This window comes from Macrotis lagotis, chromosome X, assembly GCF_037893015.1.
Source record: "Macrotis lagotis isolate mMagLag1 chromosome X, bilby.v1.9.chrom.fasta, whole genome shotgun sequence".
In the NCBI taxonomy this organism is placed as follows: domain Eukaryota; kingdom Metazoa; phylum Chordata; class Mammalia; order Peramelemorphia; family Peramelidae; genus Macrotis; species Macrotis lagotis.
Window position 1 is genome coordinate 419,024,836 of NC_133666.1, and position 27,510 is coordinate 419,052,345.

Here is a 27,510-nt window from a genome sequence, read left to right on the forward strand (position 1 = left end):
TCCATTTAAATTATTTTAGGAAGATTCTGAAGATCACCCAACAGAATAAAATACCAGTCACAGGTGCTTTCTCCAGCTAAATTGTCATCAAACATTACTATAGAAAGCATAACTCAGATGGGCTAGTCATGTTTTTCAAATGCCAGATATATGCTTGTACAAAAGACTAATTTATTGAGAACTCATACAGGACAAGCACTCATAGGGGGATTAGAAGAAGTAATTCAAGGACACTCTGAAGGGTTCTCTTAAGAACTTTGGAATTAATTGTTGCTGCATGCATGACATTAGCACAGGATTGGGATTGGAATTTGCTTGGAATTAGATGAGGTATGCCCTCATTAGAGAGGGTGCTATGTTCTATGAGCATAGTTCACAGGAAACATGAGATGCATAAGTTTAGAAGACCCTTCCCAGCTGTTCACATGAACTACTATAGAGCTTTCCAAGTATTGGTCTGATCAAGTATTGGTCAGACCCACTCTAATTTGCCTCTAACTTAATGATGTCATTTTGACCTTCTTCAATACCACAAGGACAAGAACCAATCAACCAACCAACCAATTAATTGAATTGAATTGAGTGGCATAATATCTATGACTATGGAGAAGAAAGCCTCAGGTCACATATAGACCAGAAGTAGTATGTTTGGATCTCAGAATCATGTTTTTGGAAGGACATTGACAACCTGAAGAGCATCCAGAGTAGGGCGAGCAAGATAGAGCAGAATCTCTAGATCTTGGCATATGAAAACTGGATGAAGGAATTGGAAATAGCTTGGGGTTGAGAAGTATTGGGAAGATATAACAGTTGTCTGCAAGAATCTGAAGATACTTGGAAGAAATCATAGATGTAATTCTTCTAGGTCCCAGGGAGCAGAATTAGGAGAACAGGCAGAAATTACAGTATGTCAAATTTATGTTTGATATAAAAAAAGAACATCCTAATAATTTGAACTATTAAAAAATAGAATGAACTACTTTAGGAGGTGACAGATTTTCTCTCCTTGGAAATCTTTAAGGAGAATCTGAACAAACATTTATTGGGCATGTTATAGTGGAGAATCTTTTAATTCATTCATTCATTCATTTATCTATCTATCTATTTATTTATCTATCCATCTATCTATTTGTTTGTTTGTTTATTTATTTGTTTTTGCAAGGCAATGGGGTTAAGTGACTTGCCCAAGGTCACATAGTTAGGTAACTATTTAATGTCTGAGGCTGGATTTGAACTCAGGTTCTCCTGACTCCAGGGCCAGTGCTCTATCCACTGCACCACCTAGCTGCCCCTGGAGAATCTTTTGTATATAGTTCAGATTTATATGGAACACCACAATCCCTTTCAACTCTCAAATTCTCTGATTCTTCTAATTTATAAAATGTTTTGTAAAAGGTTTTCCAAAGATTCCTTTCCCATTTCTAAATTACAATGAATTATATTTGCCACTAACCTCTTCTACATCATTTATTTTCCAGCTTCATCTTATCCATTGGAATTCTACCCTTTATAGCAGTATTGATGAGGCTGTGGGGAAAACACATGGAATAGCTATTATTGCTTTGTTTGTTCAGGTAAATGTTTTATTATTAAGAGTATACATTTTGATCTAGAGATGCTAAATGGTATTTTTTAATTTGCTTGGAATTAAATGTTCATTTTGTAGTTTTATTAATGAAGCAGATAAACCCCTTGATACCTGAAAAAGCAGTACTTATCTTTGGAAATCAAGATTCACAAAGCTGTATTACTTAGCAGAAAAGACTTAACCTCTTTTAGATAGATAAATAATTCCTTCACAGTATTTTCTTGAGATTATTATTCCAGAAGTACAAATATCTCAGAAGAGAGAATTTAAAATCTTCATAAGACAGTATTCATTTGTTTAATGAGAAAGAGTACTTTAGAATGTTCTTAGACTCAGACTAACCATAGAATCTATAAAGTATCAATCCTATTGCTTCTTATCTATTTATCTGTTTGTTTATTTTAATCCTATTGCTTTTTAATTAATTAGATTAAGCTAGAGAAAAGCAACAGAGTATAAAGCCTACTCTTAAAACTAAAGACATTGAACCAGTTAAATAGTTTATAATGTGAACAGTTGCAACTTCAGTCCATTTGTTTAGAGTCTTAGAATGTATAGAAATTAAAGAGAGACAAAAATTAGTCTATTCGGTTTTTGTAGGTGACCCAACTAAGGACCAGAATGTTCACTTGCATTGGTCAATTAAACAGCTAAGTTTTGTAAATATATCTACATCCATATCTATCTCCATCTCCATCTCCATCTCCATCTCCATCTCCATCTCCATCTCCATCTCCATCTCCATCTCCATCTCCATCTCCATCTCCATCTCCATCATCTCCAGCTCCATCATCTCCATCTCCATCATCTCCAGCTCCATCATCTCCATCTCCATCTCCGTCTCCATCTCCATCTCCATCTCCACCTCCATCTCCATCTCCATTTCCATCTCTATCCTCTAATATCTCTCTCTTTCTATATCTCTATCTCCACCTCCATCTCCACCTCCATCTCCATCTCCATCTCCATCTCCATCTCCATCTCCATCTCCATCTCCATCTCCATCTCCATCTCCATCTCCATCTCCATCTCCATCATCTCCATCTCCATCTCCACCTCCACCTCCATCTCCACCTCCACCTCCACGTCCATCTCCATCTCCATCTCCATATATCTCCATCTCCATATATCTCCATCTCCATCTCCATCTCCATCTCCATCTCCATCTCCATCTCTTTCTCTATCTCCGTCTCTATCCTCTAATCTATCTCTATCTCTATCTCTATCTCTGTCTCTGTCTCTGTCTGTCTCTGTCTCTATCTATCTCTATTTCTATCTCTATCTCTAATCCCTATCTCCCTCTCCATCTCTATCTCATTTCCCTCTCCATCTCCCTCTCCCTCTCCATCTCCATCTCATCTCTATCTCCATCTCCATCTCCATCATCTCCATCTCCATCATCTCCATCTCCATCATCTCCATCTCCATCTCCATCTCCATCTCCATCATCTCCATCTCCATCTCCATCATCTCCATCTCCATCTCCATCATCTCCATCTCCATCTCCATCTCCATCTCCATCTCCATCTCCATCTCCATCTCCATCTCCATCTCCATCTCCATCTCCATCTCCATCTCCATCTCCATCTCCATCTCCATCTCCATCTCCATCTCTTTCTCTATCTCTATCTCTATCTCTGTCTCTATCTCTGTCTCTGTCTCCATCTCTGTCTCCATCTCTGTCTCCGTCTCTGTCTCTGTCTCTGTCTCCTCTAATCTATCTATACACACACACACACACACACACACACACACATATTTATTGTTCTTTGTAATTAGTTCTCCTAATTTCAAATAGACTGGGAAATTTGCTGTGACAATAATTTTGACTTGGTCGTCATTTCTGAATTTATAGCAGAACTAATTATACTTAGCTAAAATTATTACTATAGCAATGTTTTCAAAAGTTTTAATAATCTACCCTTTCTTTTCTTTTTATAAATAACCCAGTGGTGTGTCTTTGGTTGAAAATGGCACTCCTTTTTATGAAATGATAGCTATCATATATCCATGCCTTAAAAATTTGGTACATTTCCATTTAATTTTAGAAGAATATCTATCTGCAATACTTTGGTAGATTGGTGATCTCACTGATTTGAGCAAGTTCTTCATATATAATGTATCTACTTAAGATTGATTCCCTTTTACAAGTAGTCAAGAAGAATTAAGTAAACATGTTAAGGCACAGTGTTTGATGCTATGGTCTATAAATAAAGTATGAAATATGGGCCTTGCTCTCAAGAAGTTTACAATCTTATTGGGGAATAAGACATACATATTTAAAACAATTTTGAAACCAAGATATGACATTATATAATGGCATATAAATAATGTGATTTAGATTCCTAAATGCAAAAGAAGACCAGGAATATGTTAGCTGGAATAAAAAGGAAAGTGTTTATTCATGAGTTCTCTGCTCTTACAAATGTACTTATATCTTTCATATTTGTTGATTAAAATTGAATTAGTTCCATGTTAAGAAAAATATTATTTAAAGAATGGTAAGGACCTGACAATTTATCAAAGTCAGTTGATTATTTAGGGACTAATGATTCCATTTGTAGACTACAGAAATTTATTGTTTCTCCTACCTCTTTTTTTCTTGCTTGTCTTACTAACATTTTACTGGTAAGATTTCAGAGGAAAAGGAAAATTGCTAATGAAATCAATCAGTTTTGTTTCTAATAGGTAGCTATTATAGGATAGAGAATGAACTAATAGCTAAAATGCCTTTTTAGGTAATAATAATGTCACTTAATTTCTATTCCGACTCAATTTCCTCATCTGTAAAATGGGGATAATGATAGCACCTGCCTCCCAGTGGTATTGTGGAGAGCAAATGTGATAATAATTGTCAAGGCGCTTAGTACAATGCCTGTAACATAGTAAGTACTACATAAATGTTACTTATAATTGTTATTATAACTGACTTTTATGTGGTAACAAGGTTTTTAAACTATCTTAAATATTCTGTCGTTTTATCTCCGAACTTTAATGACTCTGTCTTCACTATGTTAATAGACTAATTGTGAAAAAAGGAGAAACAAATAAAGTTAATTAGTGTGGTTCTTTCTAACCTTAGAAATTATTTACAAATAGACTAAATACTGATGCTGCCCCCCTCCCTCATCTATGATTTTATTAGTATAGAATAACTTCCTTTATTGATACAGATCAGTAACGTTTCTTCACTTCTAAAAACTGACTGGGAAATTCTGACTTTGTCCAGTCTCAAACAGGCAACAGTTCAATCTAGAACTTTGTGCCTCTTTTTCATCAGGCTGACAAATATTAAGATTCCTAAAAAATAAAACAAAGTAAAACAAGAGAACAACAATCTTTCTCACTTATTCCCATCTCTGAATAATAAGACATTTATTAAATTAAAAAGAAATTGACTTTAATATAATTTGAACAGCATGTTCTTATGACTATTACCTTAAAATAAAAATCTTATACTTAAGATAATAGTCATAATAAGTGCTAGTGTTATCCTTATTTCAGTTAATATCTGGTTATTGTTGAGTCATTTTTGTTTCTGACTCTTCAAAACTCCATTTGGGGGTTTTCTTTGCAGATATTAGAGAAGTTCATTTTACAAATGAGGAACTGATACAAACAGAATTAAGTGACTTTCTCAGAGTCACAGAGCTTGTAAGTCTCTGAGGCCAGATTTGAACCCAGGAAGACAATTTTTCCTGAGTCCAGTCCAGCACTTTATTCATTGTGCAACCTAGCTGCCCCATATATCTGAATTTGTTGTTGTGCTTTTATGATAATAATGAATTTGGGTAAAATTCCTCAGTTTTGCCATTTTGCAAATCTGGGGATGGAATAGGATGTAAAAACAGAATGGTTTGGTCATGCCTTTTGTGTATTAAGCTTTTTTATTGAATTTTTTTCAAATAAAATGTTACATGTCTTTGATATTTTTATATTATGATTTGATGTGTCACAAAGGACATTGTTTCCCTGCTACACAATAAGATGAAATTAGAATAAATTGTCAAATTTGGATATCCAGTTATTTTGTTGTGCCAGTTTTGGTTACAAAACCAAAAGTACAAAAGTATTGTTGTTATTGTTCAATAATTTTTCAGTCATGTCCTATTCTCTGTGATCCCATTTGAAATATTCTTGGCAGAGATACTGGAATGGTTGCCATTTCCTTCTCCAGTTCATTTTTACAAATGAGAAAATTGAGGCTAATATGATTAAGTGACTTGCACATAGTAAGTGTCTGAGGTCAGATTTGAACTCAAGAAAATGAGTTTTTTTTTTAGACTTCAACCACTTTATCTTGCTTTATGGTATTCTATCATGGCATAATTGTTAGTGTGGAAGTAATTGAATTATTCCCAACAAAGAGATGCCACTTACATCAGGTCATTAACATACTGTTTTGTATAGTAATATTGTGCTGAAAGAAATTTTTTTTTGTTTATTCCTTATGTTTTAGATAGGAAAAGAGCACATTGGCTTGAAGGCTGTAACTGATGTTCTCCAGGATATTCAGTACAAGGTAAGTCATTATTTAGAAGGGGGGGACCAAACAAAAACCTGTTGCAAAAGAGTTATGTAAATCAACAAAAGTTGTGAGGCGAATATCAAAAAATATGCTTTAAAAGTATAAGATAATACAAAATTACTGTGATCATACAAGAAAAAAGCAATATGACTTGAAAGATGCTTTTCATGTGAATTAGAGAATTGATCTTAAGATGTATCATGGAATCAGATTTTGAACAGGTCATTTTAACTTCCAGGCCTATATTGAATCCATTTTGAAATTTATATTGAGCTTAAGCAGACCTAGAGAGTTTAGTTCAGCCTTGTATTCTGCCATAGATATGGTATTGGGGCAATATACCCTAAAGGATATCAGGTTCATTTCACAACTAATTTGAAGATAAAGATCTTTCAGTTCTACTCTGGATTAACTTTATAGGAGTTTGGATTAGTTTAGAACTTTTCAAAGATAGGGCAGTTCTAACATGCAGCTATGGAGAACATCTCAAGAGGCACCTTTGAATAGCCTGGGGTCACTTTAAAAGTAAATTGTAGGTGGCACATCTAGGGAAAATTAAATTCTTAGGACCAGATCAGGCTAGATGCATATATATCTATAGTTGGGAAGAGGCACCTGCTTTATGATAAATTGAAATAACTGGGAATGTAGAAGATGCTCATTTTTATGCTTCAGGTATTATGGTATTAATATTGAAAAATAAACATCTGAGACTGTATATATAGATGTTTAAATATATTCATTTAATTTCTTAGAAGTATAGATGAGGGGCGGCTAGGTGGCATAGTGGATAAAAAGCACCGGCCTTGGAGTCAGGAGTACCTGGGTTCAAATCAGGGTCTCAGACACTTAATAATTACCTAGCTGTGTGGCTTTGGGCAAGCCACTTAACCCTATTTGCCTTGCAAAAACCTAAAAAAAAAGAAGTATAGATGAGATCTAAATGCCCACAGATGGTGGACAAATTCAATTTGTTACATTAAAGTGAGCACTCTTGCCTTGAGTAAAAGGTTAAAGGTTATTTTTTTTTTTGCTATAGAAAAGGACATTTCAGTTTTACCTTGATGTTCCATGAGATTAGGTTAAGTGTTTTGAGTCAATGAGAACATTTGAAAGTTCAAAGTTGAAGGAGGGGGAAATATTTTAATGTTCAGTTTGAGATACACAAAGGACTAATTTTAATCTCAATTAGAAACAGAAGAAGAGATCATTTGAAAATCTCAAATGTGAAACTTCGAATGACAAGATAGATCTTTGCCTTAAATTCAAATCTGGCATCAGGAGAAAGCCACTAACCCCCATATGTTTTTATGCTTTGAGAAAATTTGTCTCTTGGTAATTAAGAAAAAAATAACACATTATTAGAACTAGAAATAAGCATAGATGTATGGTAGAATTAATTTGATCAAAACTGAAATTTATCTCTGACCAGACAACAGAAAACAACCCATAGTTGCAAATATTGTAGACTCATTTAATATCATTCAAAGTTTTTAGCCATTTTGTTTTCTATTTTTTCATGCTTCACATTTGAAAATAGCATGAGGTAAATCAGTACTATTTTTTTTCCCCCAGGGGAAGACTAAAATAATACCCTGCTTTAATCCAAATACTTTGTTACCAGGTAAGTGGTCTTAACTCATGGAAGTTTGTAAACTGAATTGTAACTAAAAGTATAAATAAGTAGACATTTTGATTTTTCCTGAATTTATATCTTTGTATTTTCAAAGACTTTTGTTGTAAGTTCTCACCAAAGAGCATCTATGAATATAAAGGCTTGCATCAAATTTTGGTGTCTGAAAATATGAGAGTAACACTTTGCCAATGGGATAAAGAATTTGTCAGCTCCATTAACAATGGGAAAAATCATAAGTCAACAGAAAGACATGAGACATTAGTTGGCAAATACTGTTTTATTTTCACAAGACAATGTTAACTAACTAGCGTAAGTGGACATACCCCAGTAAAGGTTACTGCTGCTAACAAGAATGTCACTTTTACACTACTGAATCCTGGGCATAAATTCGGAGATTTTTCTGTAATGTCCTTTTGCCAGTCACCAGAGTTCATTTCATACCAGGTAATGATTAGACATTATAGAAAGATGTCTTTGACAAACAGTTCTTTGAAAGGGGGATGAAATCTCTATAGACACCATGTGAATTGATCCATTTATCTTTCTCAGAAATATAAAGGAATATAAATTAGAGGGAAAAAATCTATTTAAATACTTCCAGTCTTTTGGATATTCCAAGAGACTATCCATAGATAAGGGAAATTTGACATATTTCAGGTATTTCAGCTTACCCATTTCTTCTATGTCCTGAAATGGTGTTTAGAACTTTATTCTCTCTTCTCTCCTCTATTTATCACAGGTTTTTGCTAGGGGTTTCCCCCATGAAATTTTAGAACGAAAAAGGCTCTCAGCTCTAGTAAGCTGAAAGAATTAGTTTGGAAATTACTGCTTTGAAAATCTCAAGTATATTTTAAAAATAGTTGTTTTGTAAAAACCTGAATTATTGTAATAGCCTTTTATTTGATCTCCTTACTAATTAGGTAGTATAATAGCCATTGGAGTGCTGGTCTTGGAGGCAGAAAGACTTGAATTCAAATCTTGCCTCAGACATTAACTGTGCATACCTAGGTAAATCATTAAGCCTCTATTTCAGTTTTCTCATCAATAAAGTGGAGATTATAGAGAAAGGCTTTTATGAGAATTAAATAAGGTGATATTTGTAAAGCACTCCACAAATCTTAAAGCACTATATAAATACTAGCTATAATTATTCTTGTTTAACACATTACTGTAATTTCTATTTTTCTTTCTTTCTCTTAAAAAAACAGATCCTCTTCTACGTGATTATTGGGTATATGAAGGCTCCCTTACTATCCCACCTTGCAGTGAAGGTGTTACTTGGATCTTATTCCGATACCCTTTAACTATATCCCAGATACAGGTAATAGTTGTTCTTTAACTGTTAATAAAATATAATTGTGGTTAAAGATCATTTTTTTTTTGCTATTGAAAAGGACATATCGGTTTTACCTTGAGGCTCCATGAGATTAGTGCTTGTCTCTTTCAAATAAAGGTTAAGTGTTTTAAGTCAATGAGAACAATTGAAAGTTCAAAGTTGAGGGAGGAGGAAGGACGAATTTATTTATTGATCATTTGTATTTAAAATGCCCCTCCTCCCACTCTCCCAAGAAAACGCCAATAAAAAGTCTTTGAAAAATAAATATACCCTTAAGTTTAAATTATTGATTGGTTAATAACCATCAAGCTTTTTAAAGTTCTTTTTATATGACAGGCACTTTGTGAAGTGCTGGAAATAGATGAAACTAAAACAATCTCTTCCCTCAAGGAACTTAAATTATAATAGGGGAAACAAAATGTGCATATATAATTATGTAGATAATATATGAAAAAATAAATCCAATGTAGTTTTAGGAGGGAGAATATTAGCTTCTGGGGTAGTGTGTGTGTGTGTGTGTGTGTGTGTGTGTGTGTGTGTGTGTGTGTGTGTTTATGGTATAAAAGAAGGCTATTGAGCTGAGTTCTAAAGGAAACCAGAGATTCCAAGAGGCAAAGATGATTTAATTTAGGGTGGCATCTCTTATGGATAAGGCCAAGTCCTCATGAAGAAATGCTGGAAGGAAAGACTAAATTTAAAAGTATTTGGAGTTTAAGAGATAAGTAACTTCAGACATGAACTTCTGAAGATACAAATTAGAAGAAGCTTTTTGCTGGTCCAAGGATAAGGGTTTTATTGTCTTTTTTTTGAAAGAGTTTGCTAAAGAATATGACTCCACTTTGAATGAGGTTTTCAACTGAATTGGAAGCTGAAGGGGAGACTACAGACTGATAGTTTCTAAATATATATGCCTAACAGAATGTTTTTCTGCTGAGACCAGCAGAGTATTTTAAGAGACTGTTTAGTAGATCAGTACCCTGTAGAGACCAATCATAGGATCTAGTGAAGGATTATGAAAACAAGTAGAGAGTAGACTCATGAAAAAGACCATGAGACCCATGTCAATAGGAAGAGTGTGATGACATCACTAGAAGATACCAGTGCTCCTCTATTATTAGAGGCATAAATTTCTTCTCTAAGAATGTGTCCTGGCTAAATTTACTATCTGTGTATGACTCCATATTTTAGTATCCTTTGTGTATCTTCTTTTCCTTTTGAAAGGCTGACTTACAGAATAATGAGAGAAATGTTTTACTACTACTTTTCATAATATACCATCTCATTTAATGCTCTTCCTTTGAACTATGTGTCCCTTTGATAATATCTAAGAGATCTAGAGATGTAAAGTTGATTTCTAAGTCAATGATGACAAATAGAAACAAGAGCCACTAAACCATATGTAAGGTTCCCTATAAGCCTCGCTCATGTTGACTTAAAAAAACACACACATATGTATAAAGGCATATATATATATATATATATATATATATATATATACACAACACCACATCAAAATCAGATTTTTTTGCCATTCAAAAATTTTTAGTCATATCTGACTCTTTGTGACAACATTTGGGTTTTTTTTTTTAAATTTTTTTGGCAAAAACACCAGAGAGATTTGTCATTTTTTTCTCCATTTGATTTTACAGATGAGAAAACTGAGGCAGACAGGATTAAGTGACTTGCCTAGTTAGTATCTGAGCTCAGATTTGAACTCAGAAAGATGAGTTTTCCTGGCTCTATGCCTTGTACCCTATCTATTATACAACCTAGCTCTCTCCTCAAAAAATCAGAGAAGAACATACAACCCACAGGATGTGAATTTGGCATGTCTTATAATGTGAACTACTGTTTTAGGGGATAAAGAACAGCAGAGTAATTTGACACCAATGGATCCATATGCTGAGAAAATGGCCCTATGAGTTCAGAGGTACCCTGAAGCATTACCTAATACCTCAGTCTTTCATTCTATCAATAATCAATGATAAAGGTCACAATCTCTTCATAATCCTCATTTTGGGTAAATTTTATCCATGGACTTCAATAAATTCTCAATATATTGTCTATCCAACATGTTTGGATTGTTCCTCTAGTTCTCTTAACATTGTATAAATACTAATAAAGTATATAGGGTATCTGCATCAACTTACACACATGCAAAATGATTAGCTTTCTCCTCATACAGCATTTTGATCCTATCTTTTATACCATTTCATTTGCAAAAATTTTAAGTTAAGTAGGTTGCAGCCTACTCATATTCATTGCATACCTATCAATTGTACTTTGAGTGAGTCACAATTTTAAATTCCTTGGAGGCTATGGAAATCTATTTTCAAGAGGTTAAAAAAAGTTATTCTTGACTTTGAATTTTCAGATTCCCTTTTTTTTTGTATCATCCTATTTCTAATAAGTAATTTGACCAGCTATGATTTCTCTTTTTCTCTTCTGATTAGTCTTTCCATATCTGAAAAAGTTCCTTTTCTTCTATTTCTGTCCTTTTCATTTTTAATGACTTTCTTTCCTTTGCTAGGAGCCATGTAGTATTTCCATTGTTCATATTATATTTTTAGGTCTTTACTTTTGTTGGAATTTCCAGGAAGTTGTCTTTGAAACAGTTTATAGATTTCCTGTGGGCTATTCAGTGTTTTAGAAATTACTTTCAATTCTTTCTTCACTATTGCCAAAAGTTGGTTATAATTTTTTCACAATGCTATTTGTCTTTTATAATGAATCCTATACATTTGCATTTATGCTAGTAATGAATTATATTGTGAAGAAAATGAATTTTTCCATGTGTAATTTTACATGTGCTGAATTAATCTGGTTGTTCTTTAAATGATTTAAAATATTTACCCTGTAAAAAGGCAAAGTGAGAGACTGGAAAGATGAATCTTTTATAATTAGTAGGATTAGAATAATTTTTACTTTCATTACTTACATTTACTTACATTGAAATATAACCAAGGAACCTTGATGGAAAGATTACCTTGTCTAACTCCCTGCTTCCAATATTTCAACATTTCAATATTGCAGGAAGATAACTAACTGCACAAATGTCTAAATTGAGTCTTAATCTAATTTTAGGGCCTCCTTTTTATCTTGTCTTCAGTGGAAAAAGAACATTCAGACTTATTAATATAATAATATCAATTCCTTCACATTCAATTTACAACAAACATTTCTTAAGTTTCTATTCTGTGCAAGGCATTCTTGTTGTTCTTCAGTTGTTTTTCAGTCATGTTCAACTGTTCATGACCCTACTTGGTGTTTTCTTGGAGTTATTTGCCATTTTCTTCTTCAGTTCATTTTAGGAATGAGGAAACTGAGTTAGGAAAGGTTAAGTGATTTGCTCAGGGTCACAGAGCAGGTAAATATCTATGATCAGATTTGAACTCAGGAGAACTTAACTCCAGGTACACTATACTATCCACTGTGCCATCTGGCTGCCACAAATTCAAAAAAAATTTCTATTAGTAAATATATTTATAGGCTCATTATTTATAAAATTTTATAATCTATTTGTAATTTTTTTATCACATTTTCTACAGATACTAAATTGTATCACATGCCAATTCATTTGTAGATAATTTCTTTACTTGATTGATTACTATTGTGGTAATATAGTTCCATGTTATATCAATATTATATATAGTGAGACATGTCTAACCTGAGTCTTAATAGAATTTAAATGTAACCTTTTTTTTGCCTTGTCTTCAGAGGAAAAAGATCACAACTTTCAGACTAATATAGTAATATCAATTCCTTCATAATTCATTTTACAACAAATATTTCTTAAGTGTAATGTTCAAGTCACTCTTAGATACTAAAAATGCAAAGATAAGGATGGCACAATTCATCAAGGGTCTTACAATCTAAGGGAATGGAGAATTATTAATTAAATATTCAAGCAGATAAATATAATACCATTTTATAATGATATTTATTTTTGTCATGCCCATATCACTACTGAAATTTCAGATGATGCTACTGTCCATTTATGGGCACTGTATTAACCAGAGAGAAGATTGAAGCTAAAATAATTTCCCTAAAATATTATATGTAAACATCTGTCATTACAATGATAATTAACATAAGGCATAGATTTTTCATTGATAATTTTTGCCTGAAGTTATTCAATTTTTCTTACAATATTCATCATTATCACTCTCAGTTCATATATAAATTATCTCTCTGTTTTATTATCATTTTTAACTTTTTAAATTTAATGATTCATAATGAATATCATCCACAGAATTGCAAATTTCTAGATTCTTTTAGTTAAAACGTCAGTATTTATCTGTACTCTTAATGTTTTAATTCAGTGGCAGAACAGTGCTGAGGTGGAATTCTCTAGTTTCCATAGAACTTTTGGGGTACTATAACCACTATTACTTTAAAATTCACAGAATGACTTTTTCTTAAACCTTTTGTTATATTATCTCTATATTTATTTCCATTAGACATCATTTTATTAATCACTTATAAGACTCAAATTCCCATAAAACCATCCAAAATAGCAATTTAATTCTCTAATTACAAGTAAAAGAAAAGTAATATTTATTCACAAAATATTATCAATTTTATGTTCGCTGTAAAGGTTCATAAGCCTGCAGTGGCCAAGCTTTGTCACTAGATGGTACTTGTGCACAAATTTAAGATATCACGAAATTTTGAAAATTTAACTAAGGAGTATGGTTGGAACTCTTTTCTTCCTTTTGGGTCAATGCATATGTGGATGAAAAGATTTGTATGTTCAAAGGAAAATAACCACAATGTAACATCTTGGCAAATGTGCTACATTTTTATAAGGCCCTGTTTAATTTGGAGCATTAGGGATATGCAGAGAAACTTTGTAGAATTATTGCTTATTTATTAAAAAAAGGTTGCATTACTGTGATGGTTATTGTAATAACAGTTACAGATGCTCTTTGGTATTATTATAAATATATATAGTTTGATATTGTTTTGCATAATCCTAAAAGTGCTACTTCCCTTCCTTCCTCCCTCCCTCCATTTGTCCTTTCTTCCTCCTTTTTTTCCTTCCTCCTTCCTTTCCTTCCTTCTCTCCCTCCTTTGTGTCTTCCTTCCTTTCTCCCTTCCTCATTCTTTTTCTTCTTTTCTCTCTCTTCCTTTTTGCTCCCCTTTCTTTCTGTCTTTCCTTTCTTCCTGCTTTCCTGCCTTCCTACCTTCCTTTGTCTTTCCTTCCTTCTCCTACCTTCTCTTCTTTTCCTGCTCCCTCCTTCCCTCTTCCCTTTCCATCCTTCAGCTAATTTATGCCTTAATTTTTTTCTATGTTCTGTGACATTACAGTTTTTATAGGTTTTCATGATACTTATTAGAATTAAAGCTATTGTAAATAGTTCCATTACCTCAGTCATCTCCTCATCTAATGGTGCCTTGAGACTGAGAATGAAGAACAACTTTAATATTCCAGATGGTCAATCTTTGAATGAATGAATGGAAAAGCATTTATTAAACTCCACAGGTATATATGACATACAGACCTGCCCTTAAGGGATTTACCTTTTAATAGGGGAAGACAATTACCAAGCAGAGGTAGAGTTTGAAATCAAGAAGTGGAGAAAAGGGCCATATATTTTAGAAATAATTGGACATTATTGCTTTGATAATGGGTAAGATAAGGCAAAAGCTCATCTTTCAGTGTCTGGGGGATGCTGAAATCATTTAGGGGACGGGGCAGAATTTTAGTCAGCTCTGATTTCAAGTTATTGCTTCTGACACTCCCTGGACAAACCACAAACAATGCTTCACTTCTTTTGGTTTTGTTTTGTTTTGTTTTAGCATGGTTCCTTGAACATAGTAGGAACCACAAGTTGGTTTGCAGATTATTTGCCCATTGGAATTGTCTTAAAGGAAATTTCCATGCTTTAATTCACATGCCAGTGAAATCTCAGATTTTGAACAAATGATGTCTTGATAGAATTATGAGTGTCTATATGGACAATTAATTGAGCTCAGCAAATTCCATTGCATATTATCATTATTGTAAAATTAGTGTTCATAACTGAGCATCTTAATTATTATGGACATTGGTTTTAGCTGAGTTGCTTATATTATTATTTGTTCATAGTGTATCAAATAACAATTTTTGCTTCACTTTACTTCAAAAAAGAATCAATACTAGAATCATTATTTTATCAGGATAGGCTTTTTCTTCAATGAGGAAAATTCTAACCTCTCTGTTCAGTCAACCAACTAACCAAGCAAACATTTATTTAGTGCTAGATGCAACCATTGTATTAGCATTAGAGGTGCAAAAAAGGAAGCAAAAGCAGTTCCTACCTTAACAAAACATATGTGAGCTATTATATTGATATAAGTTTCAATATCCTCATCTACAAAAATGGGAACAACAATAAAACATAATACAAGATTATTGTAAGGATCAAATGAGATAAGATTTATAAGCTGTTGCCATAGTGGTTCATACTGAGATGTAATCTCCTTGAAATCAGAGACTGTTTCCTTTATGTAATTGTATAACAAGAATTTAGCATAATGCTTTACAGTCTTTGACAGAGCAAGTTCTATCATTCTTGAAACTAGGCAGTGAATGGAGTCAGGTCTTATGAGTGGAGTCAGGAATTATTTGGGTAGAAGAAAGGGCTGATAGTCTTAGAAGCATACTCAGAAAAAACTGTACTTAGTCTGGGGTCAATTTATGTTCAGTAATTGTCAATCTCAGTCATTAAAGTAGTTTATTCAATTCCTGCTGTATTTGGATGGATAAAAACCACTAGAAGGAGATACATACTACCTGAAGTAGAGGTTCCTTGATTTTTAGGAACAAAAAGACAGGTTTCATAGTCAGTCCAAATGGATAGATCTCAAAGTACATACGCAAACACAATACAAAGAACTGCACACCTAAGGTAGAGCTTTCTTAAGTCCATATCATTCTCCATGAATATTATTTCTGCAAAAGTTTACGTAATTTCACCTTGAAATTATACATGACAGCAAACAAATGGTCAGATCAGGTGCCTCTAATACTGCTTTTTTTTGTATAAAGCTAATTTCCTACCACCAGCCTCAACTAGGATGGTGGTTAATGAGAAGATATCTAAATATTTTTTTTTGCCTAAAATAATTAACTGCCATATTATTTTTATTCCATTACACTTACTGTTTCTCTTTATGTTTACTGGTTAGGTCTTTCTTTTCATGATTGCATGATGGACTTGGTTTTCCCTGATTTTACATTAGTCATTTATTTCCTATCCAATATCTGTGTCCTTGCTATATTAAATTTGATATGTAGAAATCTGCCTTGAACTAACTGACCAATGCTTGCTGCCATCTCCACTAGGACACAGAAAGTCACATAGTAGTATAAGAAGGGTTCCATACAAAATGAATGGAAAGGAAAACTTAGTCAAGAAGGAAAGACACTATCTACTAGAAGAGAGACAATTTATGATTATGATCATGGTAACCTCCACCACCATCATCAATAAAAATTTATTTAGAACCTTTTAGGAGAAGAAATAATCCATTGAAAAAATTTCTGATATTGGGAATAGTTGAAAACAAAAGAAGGGGATGGCAGAGAAAAAGATAGATACTATCATGGAAACAACAAACATGAGCTTGGAAAGACACTGAGAAAGAGTGGAAGATGAAAGGACCAGACTTGGTGTCTGGCCCATGAAGTCACAAAGAGTTGGACATGTTTGTATGGATGTACAACAATGTATGAGGAGCTAGGCTAAGTATTGAAGATGCAAAGGAAGGTTAAAACATATTTCCTATCCTCAAAGAGCTTATATTCTTATGGGAATGGGAAAAACTATGTATATACAAGATATGTACCATGCAATTGGAAGAACATTTTAGAACTGGGGTATATGTGAGTATATGTTTATGTGTGTGTGTACTTGTTTGTGCATGCATGTGTGTTTGTGCACATTGTATGCACAATAGAAAAGGTCTCACAAAGAAAGTAGGTTTTTATCTGTGTCATGAAAGCAACCAAGAAAACCAGGAGGTAGAAGTGAAGTTGGAAAGTATTCATTCTAAATAGGGGGAAATAACTAGAAAAAAGACATAGAGTCAGGGGATAGAGTATTGTTTTCAAAGAATAACAAGGAGGCCTTTGTGGTTTGATTATGGATTACATGGAAGTGAATAAAGTCTAAGAAAACTGGGAAGGTAAGAAGGAGACAGATTGTGAAAGGTTGTAAAAACCACAGGACTTTAGATTTGATCTAGGAGGTAAAAGGGAGATGTTGGAGTTCATTGAATAGGGGGTTGACATGGTTAGACCTGCACTTTGGGAGGATCACTTTGATAACTGACTGGAAGATGGACTAGAGTGAGGGGATACTTGTATCAAGGAGACTAAGCAAAAGGCAATAATTCGGGCATGAAGTCATGATGGTTTATTCCAAAGTGGTGGTTATTTGAGTATAGAGAAGGGGTCATATATGATGAATGTTGTGAAGGTAGAAGCAACAAGACTTGGTGATGGGTTGGGTGTGTGAAGTGAATGCAAGTCACACTAGTACTGTGCACAGAGAGGCAAAGCAGCTGATTAAGGGATAGGGCAACAGTTTGATGGGATAGACAATAGCTAGTATGGAAGAAAACTGCCATTTAATAACAATGTTAGGTAGGAGCAATGATACATCAGGTAGTAGCTTTCACCTTGATCTTCCCAGATGATTGGCCATATTTTGTGGCGTAGGTGGATTGCTGTCTGGGAGGCCCATGTTAGTAAACATTGGATGAAAAGTGTTGCCAAGTGTTAATTTTTAACTTTATGCTTCTGTTCCTACTGTTTATTTGTTCTATTTACTCCCTCTCTAGCCCAATAGAAGTATTATTTACTTCCAATTTAGAACCATAAATTTAAGGTTAGAAGATCTTAAAGATTTTTCCTTTGCTTAGTAGAAATGATAATGTTTTCAAAGCACATCTCATTTTATTCTCATGACAACCTTGTGAAATAGGCCCTTTTATTATCCTTATTTTTACAAATGAAGAAAAGAAGGCAGAGAAATATCAAATGACTAGTCTTGAATCCTTATGCTACTGTCTGTGGTAGGATTTGAAATGGAGTTTTCCTTATTCCAGCCTCAGTGAATTTATTCTTTGTCTTACTAACTGCATCTAGTAGAGGGACTGCACTGGTGTGAAAAATGAAAAAAAAATGACAATGCAGGTCAGCACTTTTCCTATAATTTTCAGTCTAAAGGATGCCTAGGGCACCTAGTTGACCAAGTGGATAGAATGCCAGTCCTGGATTTAGGAAGACATCTTCTTGAGTACAAATCTGACCTCAAACATTTAATAGCTATGTGACCTTGGACAAGTCACTTATCCCTGTTTGCCTCAGTTCTTCATCTGTAAAATGAACTGGAGAAGGAAATAGCAAGCCATTCCACCTATCTCCACCAAGAAAACCTCAAATGAGGTCATGACTGAACAATAACAGCAAGAGGGTCGCCCAGAACAGTGTTGTCAAATTCTTAGAAACTGAGGTGCACAAAACCATGCATGAAGATCTTTCTGGGTCACATATTGATTTATAAATACCACATAGTAACATTATCTATGTTCTATTGCATTTTATTTATTTTTGTTAAATATTTCCCAATTACATTTTAATCATTGAGTCTAAAAACCTGAGTTGTGAGTTAACTTCCTTAAGGCCAAGTTTTCTTATGTGTAAAAGAGAGATAATCATGCCTATGCTGTACCCACCTAATTGATAAGGTTATTGTGAAATTACATGTAGTCATGGATTGATTAGCATTTTAAAATCCATAAAATTTTCTATTTTAGAGAAAATTGACTTTTATTTTTGCATCATAATCATTTCCTGATATACTAAATCTCACTATTGATGGTCTCTGGTAACAAAAAAGATAATAAAACAAAACCAATCTATGTTTATCATATCTGACAATGCATATTGTATTCTATGCCCATTGAGCTTCATTCCTCTACCTCACTATTGACGGTTTCTTCATCTGCTCTTTGGAACTGAGATTAGTCTTTATAAACAAAAATTTGTCTTTTGATAACAAGTTTCAAAAAACCTGAATGATATAGTTAAATAAGTACTATATTTCAAATGAGATGATGTATTTTTTAATTTATTCATTTAACAAACTCATTTAGGGACTCACTTTTTTGTTAGGTGCTGGGAATATAAAATCTCTTCAAAATTTAAATAATAATGCATATTCTATTTATCTCAAAGGGTTATTGAGAGAAAAGAACTTTGTGAAATTTAAAACTTTATGGAAATGTGAGTTGTTTTTATGTGTTATAGACATCAAATTGGGCAGCTAGATGGCACATGGATAGAGCACTGGCATTGAAGTGAGGAGGATGGGAATTCAAATCCAACTTGAGACACTTGATTCTTACTAACTGTGTGACTTTGAGCAAGTCACTTAACCCTGTTTGCCTCACATCCAGGACCATCTCTAGTCAAACTAATTCATATCTGATCACTGAATTTAGATGCCTCTAGAGGAGAAAGTAAGGTTGGTGACTTAGCCTAGCATCCTCCTCACTCAAATTCAATTCACATTTGTCACAGCATCACTTCTCTGATGTCATGATCTTCTTCATGAAAGAAGACAAACATCAAAATCAAATCCAGACATATCAAGAGAATTGGTGTGATTAAATTCTTCTATTTGATCACCTGATCATAACTTGTTTATAACTTTATCTTTTAAAGTCATATCAAAATAAAATCCTGATTTGGTAATATCATCCATATCATACTCTAATTTTTCTTTTCCTCTTTAAGGTCACCATAGACATAAAGTTATCTTTATGAGTAGATACAAGTCAATATATATCTGCTAATATATTTTAGATAGGAAGAGAAACCTAGCACTTGCTTAGCATTGTTCCATAGGCAGAGAACTCTCTTTGTGAAGCCAAATGTCTTGATTCTGTAGCCACAATGGATTTCAATTCATGATAAGCCACTATGATTTAATTTGCTGAACTATAGAAGAGAAAATTCCCCATCTCATTTAGAATCTCATTAAAGGACTACTTGATATTATGAATTTTCAATATTAATGTGAAATTATATATAAGATATTATATATACATGAGATATTGTATTTACCATCATGCTATTCAGTGATATAATAAAATAACTAAGTACTAGATTTATGTCATTATAGATTTGGCTTTCACTGACTTCAGAGAAATGAGATTATTGGCAAAATATATCTCTAAAGAACCAAGTAATGCTTTCCCATTGTCAGAGATAAACTCTCTCTTTGTAGAGGAGAGCCAAATCCAAGGAATGTATATATTAGAAATACTAATTTCTGCTACTCGTGCACATGAATAGATGATTTCTAGGTTAGTTATAACCTCTCAGAATAAAGATTTAAGTGCTGTTAACACACAGCTTCATGAAAACATCTATTAAAGGTGTAGTAATGTTTTTTTTAAAAGCAAATAAGATGTTCAGCTATATTAAGAAGGGTATTTAGAATAATCTGGAAAATATTATAATAGCAGTAGATAAATCAGCACATCCTTGACTTGAATTCTTCATTCAGTGCTTCTTATATAACTTCAGTGGAGGCAGGATAAAAATAGAAAGGTCCAGAGAGGACAATAAAATGATAGGAGATATAGACAGAAGATGAGATTCTATACAAGAAAAAAAATTGAAAAGACTAGTATTATTTGGTTTGGAGGGGAAAGAAAGGATGAGCAGAAAGAGAATTGATTGATATATAAAATAACAAAAGGAATCCAGAATGGCAGACAATGTCCCCAAGGTATCTGATGCATATGATAGATTAAAAATTTGAATTGAGTAAAAGAAAATATTTTTCTTCATACATCATAGGGTTAACTTATGTAACTACTGCTGCAGGGTATTATTATGGTAAACAGTCAGCATCTTCAGTTGCATTGTCTGCTGCAGGATATCATTAAGGGAAAGAGTCAGCATCTGTATTACCAAGGTAAAAAAAAAGAAGTTATTCATCATAATGCTTCACTGTGGAAACTGCAAAACAGCTTGATTTAAGAAGCAATTTTCTACTGTGCTGTACTATTGACAATTAAGTACATTACAGAGCATTTACATCTGGAGAATCAAGAATTGATAGAATATGGAACTGGAAATTCCTATTTAGTTAAATTTTTTATATTAATATTGGTTAAAAAGCCATATAAAAGGGAAAAAAAGGTTGGAAGGATTATTTCTTCTATATAGAATTTAAATGAAAATATAATTCTTTCTTTCCATGTCATTTATGGTCATAAAGATTAAATAACTAAGATGAAAGAGTGGCCTAAACATTAGAAAGCTAAGATTAAAAACTGTTTTTCAGCAAGAATGTTGTCTGATTGGCAAATGAGATTCCAAGTCCAGAATATATTTTTCATCAGATCTCTATCCATAAATTATTTAGACAGGGCTTATCATTATTCCTTAGTCTTTTTTTCTTTTTTTTTTTTGCCTCCTCTTTCCTCTCCCCTCCTTTCCTCATATTTTTTTCTGCTCATTCCACATTTCAACTTCAATCATTTTGCTAGTTTTTCCCCTCTTCTTTCACCTCTCCCTACTTTCCATTCCATTTCATTAATGAAGCAAGAGAATCGTATGGGGAGAAAAAGCAGATTCTAACATTTTCATGTTCATGTATATGTTTCTATTAAAGTCTTTAAAACAGACATTTGAGTTTTCACTCCTCTTAATGTCACCTTCTCCCTGGCTCTTCTTTCGACCTAAATCTAAACATTTAATCTAAACCTAGAAAGGTTGGAGGTGGGGAGGGGTGGGAGAAGTGATAATATGCCAAACATCTGACACCACAGTGGATTATAGGCATTGATGGGTTTTCTGAGGGTTTGGCTATAGCTTACCTGCAAAGTCCAGATGTAATGTATAACCTCAGAAGTTTAGCTGCCACTGTTTTCCTGCTTCATAGTTATAAAGTTATGTGCTCCAAACAGATGACAAATGGCATGTCTTTTTGCAGAGGCTCAGCCACAGGATGACTGTGGTATGAATTTTTTTCCTATTAGAATAACTCTTGAAGACCATAATAAGTAATATGGGGCCTTTGATACATATGGATGAAGGGGATAAATAATACCAAATATAATCATGGGTTTTAAAAAAATTTATTATTTAAGACAATGGGGTTAAGTGACTTGCCTAAGTTCAGATAGCTAGGCAATTATTAAATGTCTGAGGCCACATTTGAACTCAGGTCCTCCTACTCCAGGACTGGTGCTCTATCTGCTGTGCCACCTAGGTGCCCCAATCATGGATGTTTAAAGAAGAATTGAGGTATAACATTTGTGGAATTGGGAACAGTTGTCCAAGGTAAATGTGTATATATGGTTGGACAATGTCTGAACCATTGTAGCCTTAATATGCATTAAAATCATGTATATCTTAGATAAGCACATTTGCTTCCAAGAGCTGTTTTAGAAGTCATAGAGTTACTATTCTATCCTCTGGATCCAGGTTAGTTGGAAGAGTCCTGTCTTCTTTCCCCAAGATTCAAAGTCTATCTCTCAGACTTTTTAACCTTTGTTACCTTGACCAAGTAACATCATTCCTCCTAGGATCAGTCTGTTAACATTTAAAACCAAGGTTTCTGGTTTAGGTGATCTTTCCAACTTTAAATTTTTAATCTTATGATTTATCCATCCACTCACCTGGGAACTGATTTAATTACTTTTTTAAACAAAACTTCAGAAAACAATGACTGCATGATTCAGCATTGTGTGTAGATCTTTCCCATGATGTCCATTAAAGATGCTGCTGCTTCCCTTATGGGTTTGGGCCATATCATTTTTCACGACATGATGTTGCACATCAAAATATGTCACTACAGCTACTTCAGGAAGGAGGATGAAATGAGAAGAAAGATGCTTCCTTATTGACTTTTACATTTAGGAGGGTCCTGGGCATTTTAAATTTTCTGTCTCTATTAAGAAATATTTTGTGTACTAGGTGACTGGGATAGAGAAATTCTAGAAAGTGGGAGTATGTGGGGTTAGGTAGAAAATTTACAGATACACACATTCATACATATGTGTGTGTGTGTCTAAGTCTGTAATAGATAACATGCACAGATATGGAAGATTTACAGACATTCTCTCTGCTTTAGCATTTAGACCCTTGAATTATATTAAAAAGTACATACAAGGAACAATAGAAGAGTCTACTGAAGGAGCATTTTGATTTTTATTATTGTTACAGCTTTTTAAAGATAAGAAAGATGAAACAAAAGTATTTTTAAAGATTTCTCTTTTTTTTTCAAATTTTAGTATGCCAAATATAAATGAGAACCATTCTTTAACTACTAGATGGTATATGTATGGATAAAAAGCAAAACCCTGAAGCCAATTAGAACCAAATAGTCTCTTGCAAACTAGTTCTTCTATGCCTGTATTATAGAGACAATTTTTAAAAGGCACTTTTATGAATTATCTTTTTTTTTGGGTCAGTGAAGCATGGAACAAATATTTTAGACCAATTAGAATGCGATTTTTCATCTCTGCTGCAGTGAGCTGCTGCCAGTCTATGTACTACCTGTCAGAGTATGAGCCTTTCTAATAGAAGGGTTGAATTTCTATTCCATTTTTGAATTTTAGTTAAAAAGTTTTTTTTGGCAGAGTAGAAAAGTCATACATACAAAGGCATGTGACAATGATGGTCTCCTGCATTACCTTGACATTTATATTTTGGTGAAGACTTTTATCCTGACATATTGTTCTGTTCAATTATCATTATATCTTTTTTAAGTTCGGTAACATTCAGGAAACTAGAACTAGGATAACTCAGCATGCACTTGAAATCATTTGAAGTTGCTAAAGGATTTTGAGGGGTGGATATTTCAGAGAAAAGCTCCCCCTCCCCCCCACTCCCTGTTGATGTTTGAAAGCCTTCAAAGTGTTGCTATGATCAGAGAGAAGGGTTTCTTGTGAAATAGTTCCTCCCAGACTACAGTGACTTGGTACTGTCAGGTTGTCGATTTAGTTCCTCTCTGGTAGAAGAGACATGTTTCATGAAAACTGTCTGAGGTTGAGTCTTGAAACTTGAAGATTTATTTTGAATTTAGATTAAGAAAATATTAAATTAACCTGTTTCCAAAAGAAGCCTCAAAACAAACTTTAAAACAGGTACTCCAATTGGAATATCTCTTGGAAAAAAAACCAAGATCCGACTGTTCTACATTTCATGTATTTTTATAGCTATTTCCAAGTCATAGCTATGAGAACTCTAGATTTCCTCCTCCAACTCTCCTGAATACTACTTATTAGTCTGCTTTGCTAGGTTATTATGCATCTTCTGTGTCTTATGTTTGGGTATCCCCCAAGGCTTTGTCCTGTGCTCTTTTCTCTTTATATTATTTTCCCTCTATGATCTCATTCCTTGAACCTACCACTGGTCCAGTTATTGTCTTTACCCAGATAACTTCCAGAGTTATTCATGCATTCTTGATCATTTTACTGAATTCCACTCCACTACTCTATGTACTGGCCATAGTTGCCTGGATGTCCCAAAGTCACCCAAAAGCAACATGATCATTTTTCTTCCCAAACTCCCCTTGCCTCTAAGCCTTTCTATTTATATTGAGTGAATCAGCATTTTCCTAGTCTCTCAGTGTTGTTCTTTGGAATCATTTTTAAATACGTCCCTTTCCTTCATCCAATAATTGCTTTCCATACATATGCCATTTAGTAGTGAATTTTACTTCTACAATATCTATTAAATTAATCTCATTCACTTTATTCACACAATGCATTGAATAAAGTATTGGGAATAGTCAGGAAGACTTGAGTTCAAATCTTACCTTTGATACTTATCAACTGTAGGACCTTGGACAAGTCACTAAATCCTTCCAAGTCTCAATTTCATCATAATAATAACTCTTACCTTCCATGGTTGTGAGGCTGAAATAATATTTTCAAAATCTTTTGCAAACCTTAAAGCACTATCTAAATATTATGATTATGGTTTATCATTGTTGTTACCCAAGTTGAAGTCCTCATCATTAGTCATTTGGACACCTGTGAAAGTTTGCTGATTAGTTTCTTTGCTTCAAGTCTCAAGATCACTTTAATCTAATATCCTCACAGATGCCATAATCATGTTCATAAATCATGGGTCTGAGCAAATCATTCCCCTGCTCAAAAATATTTAATGACCTTCATTTTCCTTCGGGATCAAATGCATATTCCTTAGCCTGGCATTCAAAGCTCTCCACAATCTGGTCCTATCTACTTTTTCTCATTTAACATCACTCTCCATTATTCCAGGAAGACTGAACAACTATGTTTCTCTAAACTTGACATTCTTTCTTTTGGTACATTTCTTCAACCTGCATTTTATGACTAGAATATGGTCTGTTCTCATCTCTGTCTTTCAGATTTCTTTGAGAATATCCTGGATCCAGCTCATGCTAGTTTGTCAGAGTGGATTGTTAAATGTTCAGTTTGTGCATTTGTACTCTGAAAATCAGAAAATGCTATAAATCAGAATTTTCCTGCCCCAAGTGACTTTTTCACTAGTAACTTCTTTTCATTGCCTCTGAGGAAGAATGATTTTCCTCTAGGAAGCTAAGGTAGTAGATTCCAAATGTGGTGGTTCAACGCTCATATATTAATGTAGAAATGATGACAAATTTGTTCAATTTCACATCCATTGAATCCTTCCAGTTTCAACTATAAAGATTCTGGGGAGACTAGGTTAGTTTTATCTTATCTCTATTTTTCTGTAGCTCTCATTTTCCTTCAATTTCTTGCTCTCTGTGTGGGCAAGGTAGGTGATATTTTTGTAATTGTTAGCAAATTTCCTCTGTAACACTTTACGGCTAAACTTTTATTTTGTTTGTGTTCATTTATCTTGGCAATAATTAAAAATAAATAATAACTTTACATTAGTACAATAAATCAAAGTTTAAAAAATATTGTGCTCACAGCAACCCTATGACAAATGTAGTGCATATTTTGTCATCCTCATTTTATAAGGAAGAGACCAAGGCTCCTACAGTTCAATTGGTTGGTTCTTGTCCTTTGTTATCAAAGAAGACCAAAATGACATCACTATATTTCAGACAAATTACAGTGGGTCTGACTGTGACTGATCAGACCAATATGAGTCAGAATGCTCTACCACAGGTTGGGCACAAATAGTCCACACGAACTCCTGGGGTGGGTACTCTAAACTTATGTATGCCATGTTTCCTTTGAGCTGCTTCAATTCTACCTTTCTCATAGAGTGCAGCATCCTTATTGATGAGGGCATGCCATGTTGGGTGGTCCTGTGCCAGTGTCTCCCAAGCTGTACAATATAGGTTCTTCAATGAGACCTTCAGGGAGTCCCAGTATAGCTTCTTCTGACACCTTTGTGAGCACTTGTCCTGTGTGAGTTCTTCATAAAATAGGTTTTTTTAGCAAGCATGTGTCTGATGTTCTAACAACATGTTCTGTCCATCCTACTTGCACTCTCTGTAGTAATGTTGGAATGCTAGGAAGTTTAGCTCAAGAAAGGACCTCAGTTTCTGGTATCTTCTTCTGCCAGGTGATCTTCAGAATCTTCCCAAGACAATTTAAATGGATGTGATTCAGTTTCCTGATATGATGCTGGTAGACTGTTGAGGTTTCACATGCATATAGCAATGAAGTCAACACAATGACTCTGGAGACCTTCAGTTGGTTAAATTCCTCATGATCAAATGTTGAAGATAAGGTTGAAACTGGCCTCCTCACTTATATTCAGTTTTTCATCTGCTATACCATGCTACCTTACAAAAAAGTTTAAAATGTGCTTTAAGGTTTGCAAAGCACTTTACATCTTTTATTTCATTTAATCCCCATTACCACCCTATGGGATACATGCCCCTCTATTTGGTAAATGCTCAAGTGCTAAGAACCCAGGTGCTTTCTTGCTCTTCAATGTGGTAAATTCTATTTTCATTAACTATTCTAAGAAATTATGATAATCAAATTCAATATCTTTAGTTTTATCTATTTTTAATTTAAGTATCAAATTAATAATTATAATTATTATAATTGTAATTGCATAATTTTTCTCATCTTTGTCCTTTCTTCTGATTTCATCTAGACTTTTAAACTTTTGTTTTAATCAGTGTCAATCAATTAACTGATAGCTCTGAAATGTCTTGGGCAAAGTTTTTATTTATTAGTTTATAGTTTCTATCTCTGTCTCTCCCATCTACCTATGTATCCACCCATCTCTCTTTTATGTAGTGGTTTTGTTTGCTGCTTGTGATGTATACCAGTATATTGGTTACTATGTGATGAATTCTTTAGTCAAATTGCCCTTATTCTGTGTTTGGAGAAAATATTAGAATTAGGCACTTCTACAAATCAAGACATAAGATTCTCATAATATCAATTTACTAGACTGAGTATCCAGG

At 33.7% G+C, this 27,510-nt stretch overlaps 1 protein-coding gene across 4 annotated transcripts in view; it reads left to right on the forward strand.

Annotated features, from left to right (window-relative positions):
* Nucleotides 1-27,510, forward strand: part of LOC141501663 (carbonic anhydrase-related protein) — a 170,296-nt gene that overhangs the window by 66,061 nt on the left and 76,725 nt on the right. For all 4 annotated transcript variants that reach the window (XR_012472287.1, XR_012472288.1, XM_074205857.1 and 1 more), the window contains exons 4-7: nucleotides 1,479-1,574; nucleotides 6,048-6,110; nucleotides 7,692-7,740; nucleotides 8,961-9,073. Coding sequence is in view for 2 of the 4 variants with exons in the window: in XM_074205857.1 (XP_074061958.1) it covers nucleotides 1,479-1,574; nucleotides 6,048-6,110; nucleotides 7,692-7,740; nucleotides 8,961-9,073 (321 nt within the window). In the remaining 2 variants the exon portion in view is untranslated. The remainder of the gene's footprint in view (nucleotides 1-1,478; nucleotides 1,575-6,047; nucleotides 6,111-7,691; nucleotides 7,741-8,960; nucleotides 9,074-27,510) is intronic.